This window comes from Crocodylus porosus, unplaced genomic scaffold (genome assembly GCF_001723895.1).
Source record: "Crocodylus porosus isolate Cpor-Errol unplaced genomic scaffold, CroPor_comp1, whole genome shotgun sequence".
Lineage (NCBI taxonomy): Eukaryota > Metazoa > Chordata > Crocodylia > Crocodylidae > Crocodylus > Crocodylus porosus.
In genome coordinates this window covers 189,533,923-189,555,369 of record NW_017728886.1, presented here as the reverse complement: position 1 = coordinate 189,555,369, position 21,447 = coordinate 189,533,923, and the positions used below count along the sequence as shown (strand labels likewise).

General features: G+C 41.6%; 1 protein-coding gene and 1 long non-coding RNA gene across 2 annotated transcripts in view; one reads left to right on the top strand and one right to left on the bottom strand.

Moving 5' to 3' along the window:
- Positions 1-21,447, top strand: part of ZNF521 (zinc finger protein 521) — a 282,621-nt gene that overhangs the window by 191,625 nt on the left and 69,549 nt on the right. Inside the window, 2 exon segments of the mRNA XM_019547159.1 lie at positions 8,364-8,399; positions 8,402-8,548. Coding sequence (XP_019402704.1) covers positions 8,364-8,399; positions 8,402-8,548 — 183 coding nt within the window.
- LOC109318126 overlaps positions 12,885-21,447 on the bottom strand; it is a 19,981-nt gene continuing 11,418 nt past the window's right edge. Inside the window, exons 2-3 of the long non-coding RNA XR_002103191.1 lie at positions 17,041-17,047; positions 12,885-12,895 (exon numbers count right to left, since the gene is read on the bottom strand). This is a non-coding gene — a long non-coding RNA (uncharacterized LOC109318126). The remainder of the gene's footprint in view (positions 12,896-17,040; positions 17,048-21,447) is intronic.

The window sequence follows — 21,447 nt, the reverse complement described above, 5'->3', positions numbered from 1 at the left end:
CGGACTAGATGATCTGCTCAGGTCCCTTCCGACCCTAGAAACTATGAAACTGAACCTCCTTTGATGCAGCTTGAGACCGTTGCTCCTTGTTCTGTCATCTGCCACCACTGAAAACAGCCCAGCTCCATCCTCTTTGGAACCACCCTTCAGGTAGTTAAAGGCTGCCATCAAATCCCCTCTCGGTCTTGTTTTCTGCAGACTAAATAAACCCAATTCCTTCAGTCTCTCCTCATAAGTCATGTGCCCTAGCCCCTGAACCATTTCCCTTGCTCTCCGCTGGACTCTCTCCAGCTTGTCCACATGCTTTCTATAGTGTGGGAAGGTGTGGGGCCCAAATCTGGACACAATTCATATGAACATAGGGGAGAGGGTTCCTTATTTCAATTCCAGTGTAGACTTTTTTTTTAATCCTTCCACTTTAAATCCTTCCACTGTAAATTTAGCGACATTTTCATGAGTGTATCTTTGGCTGACAGTGTAAGTAATAATAGTGACTCCTGAATGTTCTCTGACATATATTCAATAGGGAACTGCCTGTGTCCTGAAGTTTCAACACTGTTATCTCAACCATGTAGTGACTGTATGGATGTGTCATCTCACTGTTTCAGTGTTAAGGAGCAGATGACTCTGTGTGTCATGATCATGATGATCACCCTCCCCCATTATATACTTGGATTACATTTGCACGTTAAACATATAGATAGTGGTGCTGTCTGTTGTGGCTAGGTGGAGTGAATGTCTGTAGGTGAAACTCTTGCCCACCTGCACATTGCCTAAAGATATATCCAAATTCAGAGGAAAGTTCAGAGTCTGAGCAGCTATATGAATGCCGGGATAGCTCAAGGGATAGGTAGTTGAACTGCTGGTCGGGAGAACTGTTTTCTATTTCCCACTTCCCCAGTGCAGCTTTCCTCTGTGATCTTGGGTGAATCATGTCACCCCAGTGAACCTCTCTGTTGGGCAAAACCACATTAAAATGGGACAGTATTACTGATGCGTGTCTGCAAAGCACTTTGAAATCTGTGTAGGAATAACACTGTAGATCAGTGGTGTAACAGTCAGAGCTTGTGCCCTGGGCAGCAGCAGTAAGGTTTGGGTTGGCTGTTGTATCTGGGCCAGCAGCAGCTGCCACTCTTGAGGCCCCTATTCAGTGGGTGCCTGGGGCTGGTACCCTTGTAGCCCATGAATTGTTATGCTACTGCCATAGATAGCCCAAGAACTTATTAATATAAACACAAGTCTTAACCGAGGCACCTGGTCAATTTTGTAAGGTTCCAAGGAAAAACAGTATAGAATTGCATAAGCATAGCCACGTCATTGCATCAGAGCATGTTGATAGCTGAAAATAAGCTTGTCAAAAACAGCCCCAAATACAGATAAATAAATCTACAGCCTTATCCACATACGCAGATCTTTGGCTCTATTAGGATAGAATCCTGGAGGAGTTGTGTTTACTGTGTGATTTGTGGGTGACCACACTTATTTTGTACCTACAGGCACACGTGGGGTCAAAAATAGGAATGAACTGAAGCTTTCTATTTCATGTTTGGGATAGGGCTCAGTGTGTGAGTGAGACCTGGTGCTTTGGTACCTGTTTGGTTTTTTTTTCAATAGGGATTCTAGATCTCTAATCCACAACTTAATCATTAAGGGCTTTAAAATAATGTTTTGCCCTTTTCATGAAACCTTAACTTTTACATTCTAAAATGTTGTGCTTTGAATACAGATTAATGTTTTGGACCTTTAGTTTCCTGGAGCCACAAACATGAAAACGAAGGCACTTGTTTACCCATCTAGTTCGATGCTGCCACTTTAGCATGTTTTAAATGCCTTAAAATGAATATAGATAGCCTCTGCATTTGTAGATGTATGAATGCATACTGTATGTATATTTTCAATTTTCTTAACAAAGACATAAAACTTAAAGCAGAAATGTGGCTGATTGTGCTGAATTATTACTCCAAGATAGATTCATCAAATCTCCCAGCTGTATAAGACAGGGCTTACTAATGAAGTTCCCTATCAAAAAGAAAAGCCTAATTTTGATTTGGCTTAGGTAATGAACTTCTTTTTCCTGGTGTGATTATCTGCATGGGGTGGCTAAAAGAGTAGCAAGAGAGAGTGCGCTCACAGAAGCATTATGCAAAATGTCTTTTGTCTCTTTTTGCTGGGATATATTAAATTTTCAATGTAGTCTATGTAATATAAAATTATGATAATGACTTTTGGCCCACTGTGAAGGCAGCTTGCTGGTCCTGAGCATGTGTGTCTGGCTTGAGCACTAGGATACACTGTGGGAGTTGCCTTTTCTATTAACAAACCTCTAGATACCTAATGATGAATTTTCTTTCACCAAATGTTCTCCTTTTGTCTAAAATACAAGCATTTTCTAAATTGCTTTTGAGAAAAACAAGAGAGGCAGAGAGGTCTATGGCACTGACAAGGGATATTGAAACAAAGCAAGGAATTCAGTTAGCATCATTCTTGTAATTATAAGCCAACCAAAAGGTTGTTTCATGTAATAGTGAAAATATTTACTACTTTATTGATATAAATGATGGCATTACATTAGTGAAAGAACAAATTGAACAATTTGCTCATAAAATGTCAATGTAAGTTCAGTGGCATGAAACTTGACAGTTGGATTTATTGCAGGTAATCGTAGGAACTTTCACTACCCCTAGTTTCTTTGCCTACTGTGAAATCTTTTTCTCCCCTAACCGTTTTGTTTTGTGATTCTTCACCCAAAACAGGATAGACAGTGTAGAAGGTTGTTTTAACAAGGAGTAAACTCAAACCTGAATTTATTTCTAATAGAAAAAAGCTTAATTTTATAAAGCCATTTATGATGCGCTATATTTTATATGTTTTATACATTTCTCTGTCCCCATCATTCAAGAAATTTCTGCAAACCCCCAAATCTTTGTTGATTACAAGATTGATCACTCCCACTGTTTATTTCCTATTTAAAATTATTATCCCCTCTTTGTGATGTCACTACCTGTTGTTATGGAAATTATGTGATGTCATGATCAGAGGACTGATATTTCAATTGACGAGTCAGATGCAGCAGAAAAGGGAATGTTAATTAAATGTGTTATTTTCAGGACCTTTATCCTTTCAGTAAAAATCATTAAATGAAATGGAAAATTTGGGCCTAATTAGTGTCCCAATATTTCTATAAATAATGTAGTGGATTCCAGTAGGACTACTTGCCTGAGTAAGAATTGTCCATATCCTTTAGGCATCAAGTGTTGCTGCAGATATTTTTTTTCAAACTTTTACGTGAGGCATCAGCTGCTCATTAGGTTACATAGCTACCTATAGCATGTGTCGGGGGAAGGGCAGCACTACATATATTTGCATACCTTCGATAACAATGTGAATATTTTTAACAAGTGTGAATGTTTTTATAGTTTATTTTAATATCAGTGAAACAGAATTAGTTACCATCTACCTAGGCATGGGTGATTTAGAATCATTGACTGTGAAATGGGAGGCAAAAAAATAGCAGTAGAATAAAAAACCTGAAAGCCTAGTTTTTAGAATGTTTTGCTACTAGGCAGAGCCAACATAACCTTTAGTGGATTAGGAGAAAATCTCTCTAGAACAGAATCAAACCTTCAACTCTTCTTCTGAATACTTTAGTTTTTGCATATTAAAAAAAAGCTCTGTGACTGTCTGAGAACACATTAGCAGCACAAAAGGTTAAAAGTGTGCACATCAATTAATTAAATTACTGTACAGTATAGCTAGTAGCAATATAAGCCTGTAGTTCTTTGACCTTTTTCTGTCCTCACCACTTATCAGTATAACCGTAAGGCTTGTAGAAATGTTTGACTCTTGTGGCTGCTTTTTCAGATTGCCATGTGAGATGAAAATATCATGGTCTTGTCCTCCATCCAGTATTGTTTTACCTTTTTATCTCATATAGAACCTCCTAATGCAGTGGTTTCCAATTATTTTCATTTGTGGCCCCCTAAAAAATTTCAAGTGGAGGTGTGGACTCCTTTGGAAATTTCGAACGCAGGTGTTGAATTGTAAGTGTGGGTATTCACATACCTTTGATCATAGTCAGCTTCCGTGGACCCCTTAGACATAATCTGCAGACCACAGGTTGAAAACCATTGTCCAAGTGTTTGGTCTTTTGGTATAAATGCCAGTTGTCCTTTACTATAGTGATCTACAGTCCTTTTCATAGAAGCATTTCCTTACCATATATGGCTATTTAGATTTCATTTACAAATAAATAATAAAATATTCTGAGACATATGGCTTTATACTTAAGATGTCATGCCCTCCTAAGCTGCCTGTGCATAGCAATGGCTAAAGATCGATTACAGTGCTTGGAGGTTCTAAGAAATTAGTCTGCTGAAGGTTTGATGGGTACAAGTCTAGGGTGTGTAATGAGGTTATGTCTGTACTGTGCTTTCCTTCTCATGGTCGTGAGACTAAATACTGCTCTCTGTTTATGTGGCCAAAAATATTGTTCTTTCTGGTCAATTCTGAGCGTTTCATATGCTTTTTTTTCCCAAATACCTCACTTTGATAAATGCCGGATATGTCAAGCTACACAAGACTATATTTGGATGGTAGAAAAACAACAGTTGGCAACAACTTGCTGTATTTTGATCGTTCATTCTCCATCTGTGTTTTATTACCTGAACCAAACAGCTGCAGATGGGGAGAAAGTTCTCTGCGTGCGGACTTAGGAGAGTAAGACCGGTCATTTTTTAAGCAAATAGCTGTGCTGCTATTATAGGTGGACCTTGAAAATGGCTAACTGGTCTTTCAGAACAGGGGTATCAAAGATACTGCCTGCTGGCCAGTCTGGGCCTGCAATATCATCCAGCCCTCAGTGCTGCCCATGAGTCCCATCAGGCAGCATGCTGTACTGTGGATGGCCTCCCACAATGCCTGTGGAGAAGTGGACCAGCCACCACATGCAGTGTAGCCCACATGACTCTTCTGGCCCATGGGACCAGTTGAGTTGGACACTCCTGTTTTAGAAGAGGTTTATTTCCTGGTGCAACGTGACATAAAAATTGTTTTTAAACTGAACATTTTTTAATAAAATGGACACCATTTCATGGAGGAAATCTACTTCTTTCTTTGATCAGTTTAATGATGAAATTCATACGGTAAATCTAGATCTTGCTTGTTGCTTGGTCACAGGTGGTTGCACAGCAAATGTGTCCTTCTCACATACTTATTCATATTTAGCTGACTAGATATATATAATACACTACCACTTTGAAAAACAGAGCTTACAAGCATTTTAGGGGCTATTTATGTGAGGGGATTTCAGTTTACATTGTGGGGCTTGGGTATGGTAATGCACAATACATGTGCTCCCTAAACAGGTTTCTAGTTTTCTGTACACATGTAGTTGGTTTGGTAGAAGAGTTGAATCTGCAGCGTTCTTTACAGATTCCATGGCAGGAGTGCCACTGTATTTGTATTAATGTATCTCCTGTTCTTGTGAGTAAATGCCTGGCACTGTTTTTGTTGGTCTGCCAGCCAAACGATGAAATGGTAATTGAGTCTGTTTTAAAGTGGAATGTTTTAGACAGTGCTTTAATTGTACTCAAGCCAATTCCATACTCCAGTATTAAGTTATTTTGTACTATAAGCACTTTGTGCTGAATCCATTTGTATTGTAGTTAATAAGTTTGCTTCAGTTGTCTTACTAAAAGAAGCATTTGAAGACTTTCCCCTGCTCTCTCTTTTTTAAAAAAAATTTTGAAGAAGCTCTGTATTTTACAGATGCTTTTGCCATTGTTCTTGTTAAGATGGCCCTGTCCCTTTCTTGTCCCTCTATCCATGCGTAGAAAACATAGCATTTATTATGCCACCCAGTTTTATGCATCTTCCAGATGATTTAACTGAACTGATGCTATAGAGGATATGCTGACTGGCACTTTTCCCATGCTTAATGTGTTAACAAAAGCCAATAGTGTCAGTTTTAACAGTTTTAGTTAAATTCCCATGATACTCTTAACAAACGTTGAAACCTCTGCCATGTCTAACCCTGACAGATTCCCTGCCGTCATTGCACACTTAAAATAAATGTCATCCCCAATCAAAAAGTTCACATTTTTTGACAATATAATTTGTTACTTTGTTCCTGTGTTATCTCTTTCTTTGGCACAATAATCTGAGATGGATATGTTACTTTTCTTAAAGTGTTTTGTGCTATCTTACATAGTTAGAAGAGGAGGCCCAAAAGTAATACTAGGAAATAGTCATATATTTTGATTGTGCACAAAATAGTCTTCCTAATGGCCACCTTTTGAATATGAGTTCTACTTCATGTTCTTAACTGACAGTAACCATACACTTCTGAAAACATGTGTGTAAAATATGGGGAATGCTTTCATATATTAATAATGAGTTGAATCACCATTGAATGGTTCTCTTACAGCAAATGCTGTCCCCATGTGTAGCATACACTTTATCTTATGTAGGGGGCTTGATTTCATGTAGGTTTCACCACATTTCTCTTATTAAAATATGTCAATATGTAGAAGTAGAGGAATTCCCTAAAATAGCAGTGTAGATGGGGTACTATTTTACTATAGTTCATGGCTTTTGATTGGTTGGAACGTTCTACCTGTGAGATCTCACTTTTAAACTGGGAGAAGCCTTTTGTGAGCAGCTGCATCTCTTTGATCTAACCTATTTGAGCCATTATGTAGAGATAGCAGACAGACTTTTTTTTTAATTACTGTATTATAGGTACAATTGGCACCTCTCTCTCTTTATCTCTCTCCCTCCCTCTCCGTGTTTCTCTCTCTCTCTCTCTGTCTCGCACAGAGAATAAGAGAGGTGGCTTTCACAGCAGCTGGTTAATTTCCATGGCTTCACACTACTGTTTAATGATCCGTTTCTCCTGTGCCACCTCTCTCATCTACTGAAAGATAGGTACAAATTGTACCTATAAAAATTATAATACAACTCTGGGTTATCTTTGTTTTTCAAATTGTGATAATCTGAATGGAGGCTTAATATTATTTTCTTTCACAGTTCTTTAGAAATACCCAGGGATAAGTCACTGCCTCCTACACAGCACATTTTGGTATAGAAATTTTACTTTTTGGACATTTGGCTGTCTTTAATATGCTTGATTGTTTTTGAAGGTGGAAGAAAAAGTCCATAGAGATATCATCCAAACAACCGTATGGCCAGTGAACCAGCCTGCAAGCCACAGCATAATGGTTGGATATGCTGGCAGGCTTGGGTATCAGAATGCATCTGTCTCTAGGCATCATCAAAGACCTTGTAGCAGTAGGCTTTGAGGGACAGAGGGTGGCATATAAAAATGATAGATAAAAGGAAACTGAAGGAATAAAAGCAAGGGAAAATTGTCACCCACACCAAGTGAACTATCTCGTTTCTGGGAGTGATACCTTCAGATCAGAGTTGATGTAGATTGATACAACACGGAAAGAGATCTCCACTACTGGAACTCGTTGTTATATCCATTGTGTAGATAAACTTCAGTCCTGGGGATGTCAGCCCATTGTCTTTCAAGAGGGCTATAAAAAGTATCTAAAATATCTAGAAGTATGAACCTGTTAAACCATCCATACAGAATATCTGGTTTCAGTTTTTTCCTCCAGTCACCTACGAGATGATGTCAAATCCAGGTTCAATAGTGTGACTGAGTTAATTTGTTGTTGCACAAAGCAAGGTAAATGTTGAGATCATGCTAACAGACTATCCAGAAACAAAAAAAAAAAGGAAAAACAAAGGAAGAAAACAGAACAGTATTAATGCAGTTGAAGGAAGGTTGCATATTTGAAACCACAGATTTTTAATACAATGGGAAACTTTCTCTTGAGTATTATGACAGAGTTTAAAGGGACCTCCCCAATGATTGATATTCAGTAGGTTTTCCTGTGTTTTCAACATTTCTTTTTTTTTAAAAAATGAAAGCCATTCACGCTCCTGATTAGTAAGCATGGAGCAACCTTACTTTAAAGCTGTGCTGGGGAGCTAGGGAATTTGCGTAATTTAGAGAAATGTGTTGGATACAGGGGGTTTAGAAGTGAAGGTACATTGTCTTCCCATTAGAAATTTACCAGAAAATCTTTATACTGAATAATAGAAACAAAATACTCTATAAAAATACTTAAATGAATAGTAGGAAAATTCACTCAAGAACACTTCGGTGAATTACAAATTAAATTTTGATATCGTGTTCTCATTCACACCTCCCTACTATTTTTGCAAACAGAGTTTTGCTAATAGACAAGCAAATGGAAAGAAAGTTTCAGGCCGTTGATTAGAAGGTTTTAATGAAGAAATTAAACTTGTTTTAGTAGTGTGGTGACCATCTTAGAATTTCTGTTGATATTAAGGAGAAAAGATGAGAATGAAGGTGAAAAAGAGGGAGGACTGGAAGAGGAGATGAAGGGGGAGACAGGGTCAGAAACAGGATCTTTCAACAATATGACATTCAGCCACAGGAGCCAACTTCATAGAAGTCTCATGCTACTGTTTCTTCAGTTCCTAGAGAAAATCTTGCAGTTGTTGTGTTGTAAAGGTAGCATATTATTCAGATCTGAGATGAGATTTTTAGCTTCCACTCCCACTCCATGCTCTGCCCCTCCTGCCTTTGCCCCCTGCGCTGCCCCTACTCCTGTCTCCTGCCTTTGCCTCTGTCCACCCTAACTCCCAACCATCACTTACACTCAGTTGCCGCTCTGGCACTGGCCCCTGCCTGGCACCTGCTCAGCCAGACATCAGTGGCTGCAGCAACAGCAGCTCCCCACCCCAGCTCTGGATCCATCACTGGGGCCAGAGCTGCTGCTGTTGCAACTACTGCTGCTTGGTTAGGAGCAAGGCTGGAACTGGGGCTATGATTGAGGGTAAGTGGTGCCAGAGGGGTCAGGTGGTGGTCGGAGGGAGCAAAGGCATAGGTCAAGGGGCAGGCTGCTTGACTCCGCCACCACGTGCCCGCTTCCGCTGCTTGCCCCCCTGCTGCTGTGTTCCCCAATGAAATGATGGAGTGGGAACCAATTTAAGATGACCCTCCAATAATTAGATCCTTTACATGAAAAATTATGACAAATTTATAAATATCCCATGTATGGAATCTGATTATTGGGAAGTCGCCTTAAATTCAAAGTTATCTAGGATTCAGGTAAATACAATAATATAATAGCAGCCGTGACTCATCCCATCTTCTCAGGAAGATGCCCTGCTCTGCATCCTCCTGTATTGAGCCAGGAACATTTAGTAAGCCCTTCCTCCCCACCCCTTGCAGTTCCTGGCTTTGTCTTGCTTTACTTCTATTTTGCAATGAAGAAAAGTGGTTCCTTCCACTTCTGCACTGTGGCCCATCCCTACAGAAAGAAGGTACCACCAACTGAAACATGAAAGATGTGCTTTCAGGCAGTGCCAAAGTTAGAACTGTGCTCTAGCATCAACACAGGCCCTAAAAATGCCTCCCTCAATGCTGCACTGTGTGCGCACATGTACTTTTGACCAGTAAAGTCAGTAACATTGAACAATGCTTAATTAACACACTAGAGAGGCGGTAGTAATAATGAAACCCCTTGTGTAAATAGTTCATTGGCAATGTTTTTTGCATGGAACATTTGTTTAACAATTACAAATATTGAACAAATTCAAAGTCAAGTCATGAAAAATTAGTTTGCAGAAAAAAGCCAGAGACATTCATTGAATAAACTGCTTGTTATGAATGGTTTGATAGGCTCTACTTGAAACTGAAGTTGTACCTACCCAGTGGTCATTTTGGGAATGGCTTTAAAGAATGTTTAGCAGATGAAGCTTATCATAAGGTCAGATTTCCATTAATACTCACTTCCATATTTCAGTGGCACATTCATAGGAAATACAGCCTCAGAAAGCTGACCATCTTCCTTCTCATTAGCCAGTTGAAATTATGAGTAATTAACACCATGCAGGAACAGCTAGGGATCTTCAGGATTCGCTAGTGAGTGGCATGAGTTTTAACGTTAAATAACATACACACCTTTTCTTCCCCCTTCAACTCCTTTTGGTGTTCTGTTGTTTCATTAGTGACACCAGGAGCATAAAAGAGACAGGGACGCTAGCCTTGGTTGCCAGTGGCAGGAGAGAGGGCAATAAAAAGCAGCCGCTGTGCTTCTACTCTGGCCATCCCACCACTGCCAGCTGCAGCTGCTGCTCCATTCACCACTGCTGCCTAGGGCTCTGCTCACTTATGGCTCTGAGTGACGCCTCTGCTGTATCAATTTGTCCTTTCTCATTGGAACAGTATCATCATTGGATATATACATGATGGATTGGATAATATGTGCAAAGATTGAATGTTAGAAATGAACACCTATGAGAAGGAATGGTTGTACAGATTGTTTATGAACAGTACATTGCAGGTCACATTTTACAATCTTTTAAGATAAGGTAATTTTCTACATATTGACTTGAATGTGATGCAAGCAAATTAACACAGATATCTAGGTGTGGTCCTGATCGCTGCATTAAAATTTGCGTTCAGGCTGAGATTATCATTATGCTATCTGCAAGGGAAAAGTATCTTAATCCCCACAGCAGATTTTTTTTTCAAATACCTAAGTGCTGTTCCTGTTTTCGGTGAATACCCTGTCTTCTTGTTTTTCAAGCAGCAGGAAAGAAAAAAAATCTTCTGTAATTTGCGCTGACAACTCAAATGCATTGTATCCTATGTAATCTTTTAAAACCTTTCACATTTTTAACAAGAATTTACAGCTGTTTATTCACTATATAGAAATATGATATTAACAAAGCTGACATATATATTAAAAAGCATCCAAAGAATAAAGGATATCTTTGTGACATAAATAAAAAATAACCTTGTGAGTGGTCTTTCAATGACTAAGTTATCTTTTGCTTTAGTAACTCAGCTGCTCTGCTAAGAAACAGGAAATGCAATTTCCCTACACCTTTCCTGAGGCTCTCCAATCAGCCAAGTCCTTTGGGGGGGTTCCCTACTGTATATTCCTTCATCAACATGGCATTTCTCAAGAGGCTCACACAGAATCTGTTAAAATTAGCTGTGTTCCACATTAGTGACAGGAGCTGCCTTTCTCTCTGAGGAGTACACCATGGTATGGTGCTGCTTCCTGTTTGAACAAAATCAAGTCTTTAATTGCAGAGAATTTTTTTCATTACCTGCTAATTGATAAATCATGCTTGCAGTGCTGTGAAACAAACTTCATTGTGTGCAGTCTCCCAGACCCGTGCTCCTCCTTTCACAGATCCCAAATAATTAAATAAAATGCCAGGGCTAGAGTCTTCAATCTAGCAGGGCATCTTTGCACCATACTACCATTGTGAGCAGGGTTTAATACTGGTAAACACTGTCCCAGGGGGAAGTCTAGGTTGATCCTCTACTGTTGTAGATCCAGTGTAGGGTTCTTAACACCATTCCTTCTCCATGCTGCTAACATAACAAAGAAAAGGAGTTTTTTGGAACTCCCCTACATCAGGCTGATTCTGAACTGTATTTTCATTCCCTTGAGATCATTTGCAGCCCACATATAAGTTAGAGCAGACCTCAGGCTACTGTAAATTGGTGCAGGGTAACTAGGGGCTGCAGCAGGGTTGAAGGAAAGCAAAGGTGAGCTTTAAGCCACCTTCATGGACCTGCAGACACACACACGCACGCGCACACACACACACACACACACACACACGACTTGTATTGTGCATACTGCAGCCACAGCTACGGATCTGGTTTTTGATCTAAAATCAACAACAAAAATAGCTGAGCATTAGAGTCACAGCCTTCTGGAGGCACATAAAACATGCACGTATATATTTTTAAAAAATCTTTTTGTCATGTCTGTCCTTTTATTCCTGTTTCTACTACAAGTAGCAAGAGGCCACTGTCTTGGGAGGAACAGTAAAAATCCTGAGTATAGTGAAATAATTTAGCTGATAATTCCCCACTGCATAATTTTCTACGCTTCCTGCTAGCTGACCTTGTGGGCTCCTGTCAGGTTGCTAAGGGAAATCCAGCAGGACTCCCGCTCTGCTTCTCTACTTTTAAGAAAGTATTACAGGAAATGGAGGCATGTTTATGTCAGCTTAGTTATGTCCGTATTTGATCAAATGGCATTCTGAAACCAGCTTTCTTTTCCCTTGTTTTTAAATGCAGATGATAGATGTGTGATGAAAAACTGCTCTGAGCCAAGCAGTTGGAATCTTGTCTTTGGTAGCCTTTGCCAAAAAAGTAGGGATTGATGCAGGGGAAGAAAAGAGGAAACTATGATGGAACTGGGGTGACTGAGGAAAATGGTAGGAAGCTGTTTGAGATAGAGACTACCTTTATCCTTGTATCTCATACAAAGGACATACATTACTCACACCAATAATAATCATGAGATACGGGCGCATGTTAGGTCATCATTTTAGACCCATGCCATGTGGGTAAGAGCCAGAAGTTGTTAATCTGCAATAGTTATTCACTGACCCAGATAAAATGAGCTGGTTTACTCAGCCCAATTTTTAGTGGACAGGTGTCCACCACAAAAGCACAACCATACTTGTTGGCACCCTTGTTGACTGTCTCAGCAGAGTAGCCAAAGACTTAAATGGGCATAGAGACAACAGTACCTTCTGACCACTACAGGTGGTCCCTCTAGGTCTTGATTGAGACTTCTTGAATGAGCAAGGTGGGCAGGAGGCTTGCATACTTGCTCCCTGTTTCTGTCCCTGTCGTGCAGATAAATTGGAAATTTCAGTCTCTGCGGCTATCAATCTGGTACATGGGGCAATCGCCAGAAAATTTACACAAAAATCAAAAGAATAAAAATAGGTGAAATAAAACAGACCCTCTTTCTAGCTTCCAAATCAGACTTTGTGTAGGGCCAGGGAAACCAGTTACATCTAGGAGCCCAAATTGCTCCTATGATCTCCAATCATAATACAGGATTTTGAAGGTTGTTAGTAGTGTGGTTTAATGTGACAGGTAATGCAGGCAACTATGGCCATTGTCTTCACCATGACTTTCCCAGCTTAAGGAAAGTTTCACTGTGTTACCTCTGACCTGGTGACTGCAGCATTGAGTCATTGGCGAGTTCATCCAGAATAGATTCCTACCTTAAGTTTTTGTCTGCTCTAAAAAAAGAAGAGGTAAAAGGGCAATTTATAAACTGTATGAGAGTTACATTTTGTAGTGTATTCCAATATGGGATAAGTCGGCTTCCTGTTTGCTGCTACTGTTTATAGGCTTACAGCTTTAGAACAGGAATCGCATCAGCTGGCTTGCTCTGTGTCTCAGCTGTCACAAAGAGAATGTAGTAAAATTCATGATTAAATGTCATTACTCTGTGGCACAGAAGTGAGAACGCGACATTGTTTTGGATCAGTTCCTCTTAAAATTCAGCAATAGTAGCAAATTATGTCTGCTATGGATTAAATACAGCCATTTTTTGATCTACATTCTGTTGCATGCCCCAGAATTTCTATCAATAAGTTTACGCTTTATAGGCATTGATTCCCCCAGGCCTTCAACAGGAGAGTAAAAAAAAAAAAAGGCCCTCAGTGATCGAACTTCAAGAACTATTGTTCTACAGACTTCCAGAGCTTCATGTTAGTGAAGGTGGCAAATTTTTTATCCAAGTGGCTTGGACAGTAAATTCTCAGAGTTTATTTTTGGAGTATTTGTTGTTTTTAATGATCATTTTCTCCTGAAAATCCCTCTAATTTGGCATGTAAGTTACATGTCAGCCCATCCACAGCTCCTATCTCTGTACATCTAAATAGACCCATGCACAAAAAAAATTGTTTATATAAATAATAATTTTTCTCCTTTAAGATACCCTTCTGTTCCACAAAAGCTGGATTCAGAAATCAAAAACATTTTTTTGGATATTTGTTTCTAAGAAAAATCTTTCATTCCTTTCTCCTTTTGTTTGCCAGCACTTGTATTCTTTGTTATGTCATAAATAAAGGAAAATATTGTAGCTGCCAGGAAGTATTACGAAAAGCACTTTCATTCTTGTCAGTTTTCATTACTTTTAGCAGGTTGTGTGAGGACATTCAGCTTGGTGAATAGGAATGTGCATGGTATGTGCATATGGTTTATATTTGTACCCAAATTATAAGAGTGCTGATATTAGCAAAGGACTTTTATTTTCCTTGGAGTCTGGTATCATACTACACATGACGACAGCAGGATTGCTGCATCTGTACAGATGTTATGTCTGCCTGGTCCTGAGTTCAGCATGTGAGAAGCCTGTATTTTAAAAAATGGCATGTAATGTTTGGTCCTCAACTATAGAAACCATAGGCCTGACTTTTGGTAGTTCTGTGCACTTACAGCCCACAGTAACAGCACCTTGAAGTTCAAACTCTCTCAGGTTGAATACCCAAAATTGCATGCTGCAAATTAGTAATAACTTCTGAATATTTTGCTAAGTTCATACTGTCCAATATTGTAGTGATGGAGTTTACCAAAATATTTAAATGGAGAACAAAGTCTTACATAAGTTTCTAATCCACAGCCATCCTGTCCAATACATTAGTATATTTTTTAATACAAAGCACTATGTGTATATTATCCATTGACAGACAGGTGACTGGTTCAGATGGGCACAGACAGTGTAATTTATGCATCCATTTGCCACGAGCATGTTTCCAGATCATGGCATTGTCTCCTCTTCTTGCTAGATAAGTTGAAACATTGACAGGCAGTGTGTTCACTTTTTTCTTTTATTACAGTAATTTATAAGATATTTTAGCTAACAGGAGAACAGCCCAAGGGGGCATTCTCATGTTAATTACCAAATGTGGGCTTGTCAAAATCAAATAGCTTCAGGAATAATGTAAGTAGTACTGCATCATTATATTGTTTGGCCCTTGACCCAATATTAGCCATCTTTTTTAAATCTTGTTTTTGACTGAGTTTTTAAATAAAAAAATGCAAAAAATCTGTCCCAGCATAGACCTGGAAAGTACTCTGAGGCACAGTGTAAGAATTTAAGATTTTTAGGATTGTTTAATATTCAGCTGAAAACCAGAAATGTTAAGAATGAAAGTAGTTATCTTTCAGATTTTTTATGAAGATGAAAACATTTGCAACAATTGGAAAATTATTTTTAATTTGATTGTCACTTCTGGTGCGTGGTCTCATTTCATTGTGGTGGTCACCAACAGCCAAAGCCAGGTAATTTTCCTACTCATACTTAATCATACTGGGTAAGACCTGTTCCACAAATAGACCTTCCTGTTGATTTACTCAGCATAAAGTACTACACAATGGGCACATCTACACAAGTCTTTTACTGCAGTTGCCTTATTAGCTCCACAGTAAGTGTCTCAGCATCTACACAGACAGGGCTATTAGGACAGAGTAAACTAATTAACTCTGCTATAGGTTAGTGCTTGTAAACACAAGTGCTATCCTACAATGGATAGGGAGACTGCAGCTGTTATGAGTTCTCCAAGGTAGAAAAGAAGAGTCTCCATATGCCTGACAAAGGGTGTTTGTGCCCAAAAGCTTGCAAAGAACTTTTTTCCAGCTATTTTAGTTGGTCTCATAAAAGATATCACATCTACCCAAAGAACCTTGCCTGCCTATGTCCTTAGACCAACACAGCTACAACCAGCAAGCCTCCATCCTACAGTGGAGTTTTTTACTCCACAGCAGTGCATGTGTAGACACTGACAGGGCTGGCTGGGGCACGAGGGTGCTTCACTGCAGGGGCTGCCTGCTGGCTAGCCATGTACTATAGCATCTTCGTGCCTGAGCCAGCCCCTCCACAGCACACTGAATCAGGTTGGAGCAGTCCCGGGCTGACAGGCTAACCTCCTGGGGCCTGTGCCAGTTGGGGCTGCTCTGCCCCAGCTAAATGTGCTTCAGTCCCACTTCTGGGTCTGTGGGCTGGATCTCACTCGTATGCCAGCTTGGCCCTGTGAGACAGTCTAACCTTGCACACCAAATCAGCCACCAGGTGACTCTGTGCTGACACCAGCCATATGCCAGCATGGTTTAGTATGCAGGGTCTACCCATCTAGCCCACAAGCTCCCCCAGACAATGAATATATCCACTATTCCTCTGTTGCCAAATTTATGGACCTGTGGTTAGACCCATGACTGGAAGACAGATATGGCCCATGGGCTGGAGGTTGAATACCACTGACCTAAACCATTCTGTCAATGGTATTCTCCCAGTTATATTAGAAGGGGATTGCTAGTTTAAGCATTTCTGATGACAGCTGCCACAGAACCATTTGAGGAAATATTCTCAGATCAAACTAGTTAGGATTTAATAGCACTAGCTGCAGTTAAGGGTTTTCAGGTGGAACCTATTGAAGAACACTATAATTTAATGTCTCATGAATGATCACAGCAATTTCTACATGCTAAAGGGAACACCTCACAAGCTTCTTGTTAAGTACATATGATGGGAATGGCTGTTAGTAGCTACTTTCACCTAAACACTCAAAAATAACTAGTAACACAGACAACCTCCCCTTTAGGCTAGGGAGAAATAACTAACATGCCCTATCAATTCTTGAGCTAGCATACCTTCTGCTGTTTCCTCTGGTATCATGCTTTGCCTGGTTTGAATCCTAGCTAGGTATCTCCTCAGATCAGGTCCCACGGCCCATAAAGTCCCCATGAAAAGATCAGGGCAATTCATCCCCTGAAGATAGCAAGCCTGGGTCCAGCTGGTCCTGACTGGGCAATCATGGCAACCAATCCCCTGAGGTTGCAAGCAACAAGCCCCCGGTCCCGCACCTCCGGCCTTTAAAAGCTGGCCCCAGCCAACAGTCTTTTACTCTGTCCTAGTAAAAGACTGGTGCTTGCTTCTGACCCTTCTGTAGTTCCTTGACTCACTCATTAGAAACTCTGCCTTTGACTCCTGATGCACGCTGACTTCAGCTTTAACTTCTGGCTCCCCCTGATTTCAATTTGCATGTCCAGCTTACCTGGAACTGTGGTCTCAACTCTTGGCTTATTGTGACCCTGGCCTTGACTCCTGGCTCCCCATGAACCCTCTTGCTGGACTTTCCAATTATCAGGTGACCTTCCTCAATCACCCACACCCTGGTTCCTAATACTCCTTATTGATGCATCAGTGTCCATTTGAGACTTGGATAAGATCTTGGGTAAGAATCTGCTCTACCAGAATGGAAAGGAGTAACACTCCATCAGGATATAAAGGGAAACCATCCAGTCCCAAACTAGGCATTATAAATGAAGATGCCATCAGTCTAACTCCTCATTTCTAGTGGCTCCATATTCATGGAAACAATAATGGTGACCAGACAGAATCCTGCAGAACTCCGTATAACAAGGATTGGCAACATTTTACTAATGCGGGCCATAGCTTGCAACATGCCAGCATGATGAACCACTGTTCCCATGCTGCTACCCCAGCCATCCCTGGTCTGTGTGGTGAGCTGTTCTCACTCTGCTAATGCAGCCTCCACTGAAAAATATGTAATTTTTTGAGTAATCCCTCAGTAACAGCAAGCAGAACTTCGGAAGGGAGGAGGGAGGAGCAGTCCATAAAAAATAGGGATGGAGCAGGGGATCAACCAGCTGTTAGAAAAATGTGGAACATAGAAGACAGGCTGGAACAAATGGCTGAGAATCAGCACACAGTAACATGTGGACCAGATGAGAGTTTTGTGAGCTGGATCCAATCTCTTCTCAGTCTGGTCAGTGGTCCATGGGTTGCTGCTATATTTGATCTTTGCTATATACAATATCATTTGGAAGAAATAAGCAACCATCTTATGCAATCCTTTGAGATGCTTTAGAAAGAATTGAGAATCTGCTTGACTCTACAGTGATTTGCAAGCGAATCTTCAACACCTGTGGTCAGGGTATCACAGGCAGCTCTCAAAGCTACAAGCATCAGTGTGGACACCTGATCCTCAGTCACTGACAAGAGATCAATATTCAACAGAACCAGGCCAGCTTCTATACTACACCCTGACTGAAAATAAAATTGACCCTAACATCTTGCTGCTAGCTTCAATCATCTGGGAAAGGTTCAGATTTTTCTCTGAGATGATATCGCCATTGGAAAGTAAGCAAACATCACAGGCTGAAACTTAAGTAGAAAAGACTCACTTTTCTCAACAACTTAAGTTTTCATAATTATTCTTATGAATTGGGTGTGAAGCTTCGTCACCAGTCACTCCAAGTTCACTCCCTAGAAGCAAATATGCCACCGTTGAGACACAGATCTCAGATTGGATCTGACTGATCCTCAGTAATGCCCCGCAGTAAGAAACACTTAACTCTTTCACCTGAAGCAAAGAACCTGGATTAACCAGGTTGTTAACCACCTCTTTTCTTTGATTCCTGCAGTCACTGCAGAAGATTTCAAAAGTTCTTTTCCTCTTAATCAGAACCAAGACTTAATCCATGTATGCTTTGGCCATCTCCTTCCTGTTTCAATAGTTGGAAGTCACAGTGACCTCTCAGATGAATAAGACAGATGAAGGAGGCAAGAAAGCACTTTGAAGTGTTCAGTAACCAAAGATAGTGAACTATTACTAAGTCCTACCTAACTAGCAATAGAGTACCCTAATAGCTGCACAATATTCCTACCGAGAAATTCCTCTGAAATCTAAGCAATCCCACTTGCCTCTGAGGGTAGACCTAAATAAATACAGTGTCCCAGCAGAAAATGTGTGCTCCTGGCCTCAAAACAAAAGAGGTAATTGTTGGTGCATAATAAAGGCACAATTCCTGTGTTATCTCCAATCCTGCCACAATAGCAGGATCAAAGATAAGACCAGCTAGATGAATTGAACCATAGATCACTAGGGAGATGTTCATACAGCTTCCTTGATGACTAATTAGAGTTCATTGGTGTGGAAATTGGTGTCATTCAGAACTGTTAGTCCAGATGATTTACACTGGGGCAGGGTGACCTGCACAAAAACACTAGTCACCAGTTTGGGACTTGTATATTGTTGACAATCTCTATCAAAGCCGTTCGAAGGCTGAAGACCTTTGGTTCATAAAGCCAAATGTAAAAAGTACAGATTTATCACATCTCAGTGTCTCTTAGTTTGTACTGAGCAGTGCTGAATTCAAAAGATAGCTTTCATGAAATCCTGCAGACAGCTAACAGAGCCCTGAAACGACTCCTGTGTAGCAAGTTCTTAGTGGTGGTGATGGTTAGAGCTGGTTGAAATGAGAACTCTGATGAGGAGTTTCATAGTCCTATCCTAGAGAACTCTGTTCCCTTGCACTGGAGAGATTAAAACTGATCTCTCTGAGGGCCTTGTAACATACTAATTTAGGCAGCTTCTGGAGCTCTTAACCCCTAGATGGTCTACGCATTAACACCTGAAATGAGTTTTAAGCACACTTTAGGCAGCTTAAAGTTACACCACTCCAGGGCAGGTTTATCTCTGATCCATGTTGCCCAGCTTGTGTTCCATTAATGTCTGGCCACTCCCAACAAATGAGCTGCCCAAGTTGCAGCCCCTCAGTGTCTCAGTGTCCTCCTCCCCCATCCTCTTGTTCTGTGTCGACAAACCTTCCACGCCCTGAACTCTGCTGCCCGGAGGGAAGATCTGGCTGCAAGCCAATACCCCCTCCCACCCTGGGGTTGTGGCCTTTCCACTCCCTGGGGTGCAACTCCATGCAAACAATCTGCAGAGCACATGCCAGCTAGCCAGGTCACATGGACAAGAGCAGGTCCAGGAGTGGGGTCAAGATGGGGTGGGTGGGTAACAAGGTAGGGGACTAGATCCTGTTCCCATGAGCTGGAGCTTCTTTCCTGGAGCAGGGGCAGTAGCAACCACAAAAGAGCCTTCCCTCACAACTCCCAGCCACCCTGAGAAGCATAACCAGCACCCTCCAAACCCCAGTCCCTAATCCCAATTTATTAAAATATGAGACCTTCTTTAATTTACTTCCTCTTTATTTCTTTTTAAATTTTTTTAAACTTCTTTTTATTTTATCCTTCAGAGACCGACTTCATTTCACCATCCTTTCCTCACCCCCATTTCCTTTCCACTTCCCATTTCATTATTCACTCCTACCCATTAACTTTCCACCTCCCAGCTTCATGTCGACAAGCGGTAGGAGAAAATATTATTCGGGGGCGCTGACCTGCTTGACCCCTGCCCTTCCCTCCTGCAGGGCCACTGTGGGGCCAACACATGCTAGTGCTGTATGCAGTGGCGGAGGAGCGGCTACATGCAGAGTTATGCCAGGCACTGTGAAATGGTGGTGCCATGGTGGTGCTGCTGCCAGTGGTGATGTGTAGGAGGTGCACCTGCACCACCTGCAAAAAGGCAATGTCTCCAGGCAGCCATGATTGGCCCTGGCCACCGCTGACACTGCCAGCAGTGCCTATGAATGGTCACTGACCCTTGATTGGCGCTCGCACCCCTCCCAGCCACCAACAGTGCCAGCGGCATCTGCAGGATCTCCATGCTTACCGCTGCCAGGCACCTACCGCCATGCTCCCACTGCCACCAGTGCAGCCATGCCCTCCTAGCCACCAAGGGCACACGCCATTCACAGATGCTGCTGTCACTGCAAAAAGTTTTTGGGGGGCTGGTCCCCATTAGCCCCAGAGTTCTGCCACCTATGTTTATGTGTCCCCCCTCCCCACCCCCAACCCACTTCTCTCACACGTTTACCTAGACCAGGGATAGAAGCCTGTCCTGACTCACCAGCCCTGTAGTAGCAACTCACAGCTGTACCTCTTTGTCAGGTCCCTGCTTGCATGCTGTCTAGTGGCAAGTCACATCTGCACAGGAAAGGGACAGTCAGAGAAGGTTTTTAGCCTGAATGTGTGACTGCTCCAAACTCAAGCTAGCACTAACACCAATCAACATTTGAGCAGCTCAAAGTAGAACAAGTAACAAGGCCCTAAAATTTAGTGTTCTTGATGAGTTCCGTTTTCCCAGAAGATTGTGAATAGCCAATTCACCAATAAAGATTTTCTTGGCCGATACGAAGGCCAATTATTAACCAGCCATATCAGCCAATACCAATCCGATAGCCAATTTATAGTAATGCAGCCTGGAAGCTTGGAGAGCAGCCTTCTTCCAATAAGTATGTGGGAAGCAGTAGAAAGGGGGCATGGGGGAGGGAAGGGAGATCAAGTCTCCCACAGTGAGGAAGGGAGTGGGGCATCTCCCTGCCACTGCCCACACCCCCGAGGGAGGCATGGGGAGGTATGTGCCCACCCCCCAGATTTGTGTGCAGGTAGAGATGGGCTGTCCATTGTGGCCTTCGAGCCAGGGGCTGTACCAGCCCCTTCCTAGTTGTGGGGGATGGGCTGGGGCTGCGCTTGGTGTGGGTGGGGCTGGGGCACCCTCAGCTGTGTGTGGCAGGAGGTGGCAGCACCGAGGGAGGACTTTGGGGGGACTGTGGCTACCCCAAAATTCACCATAGGCCCAGGGGAATTCTGTAGCCACACCACAGGGCTCACCCTGCCCTGCCTGCCTTGAGTGCAACCCCAG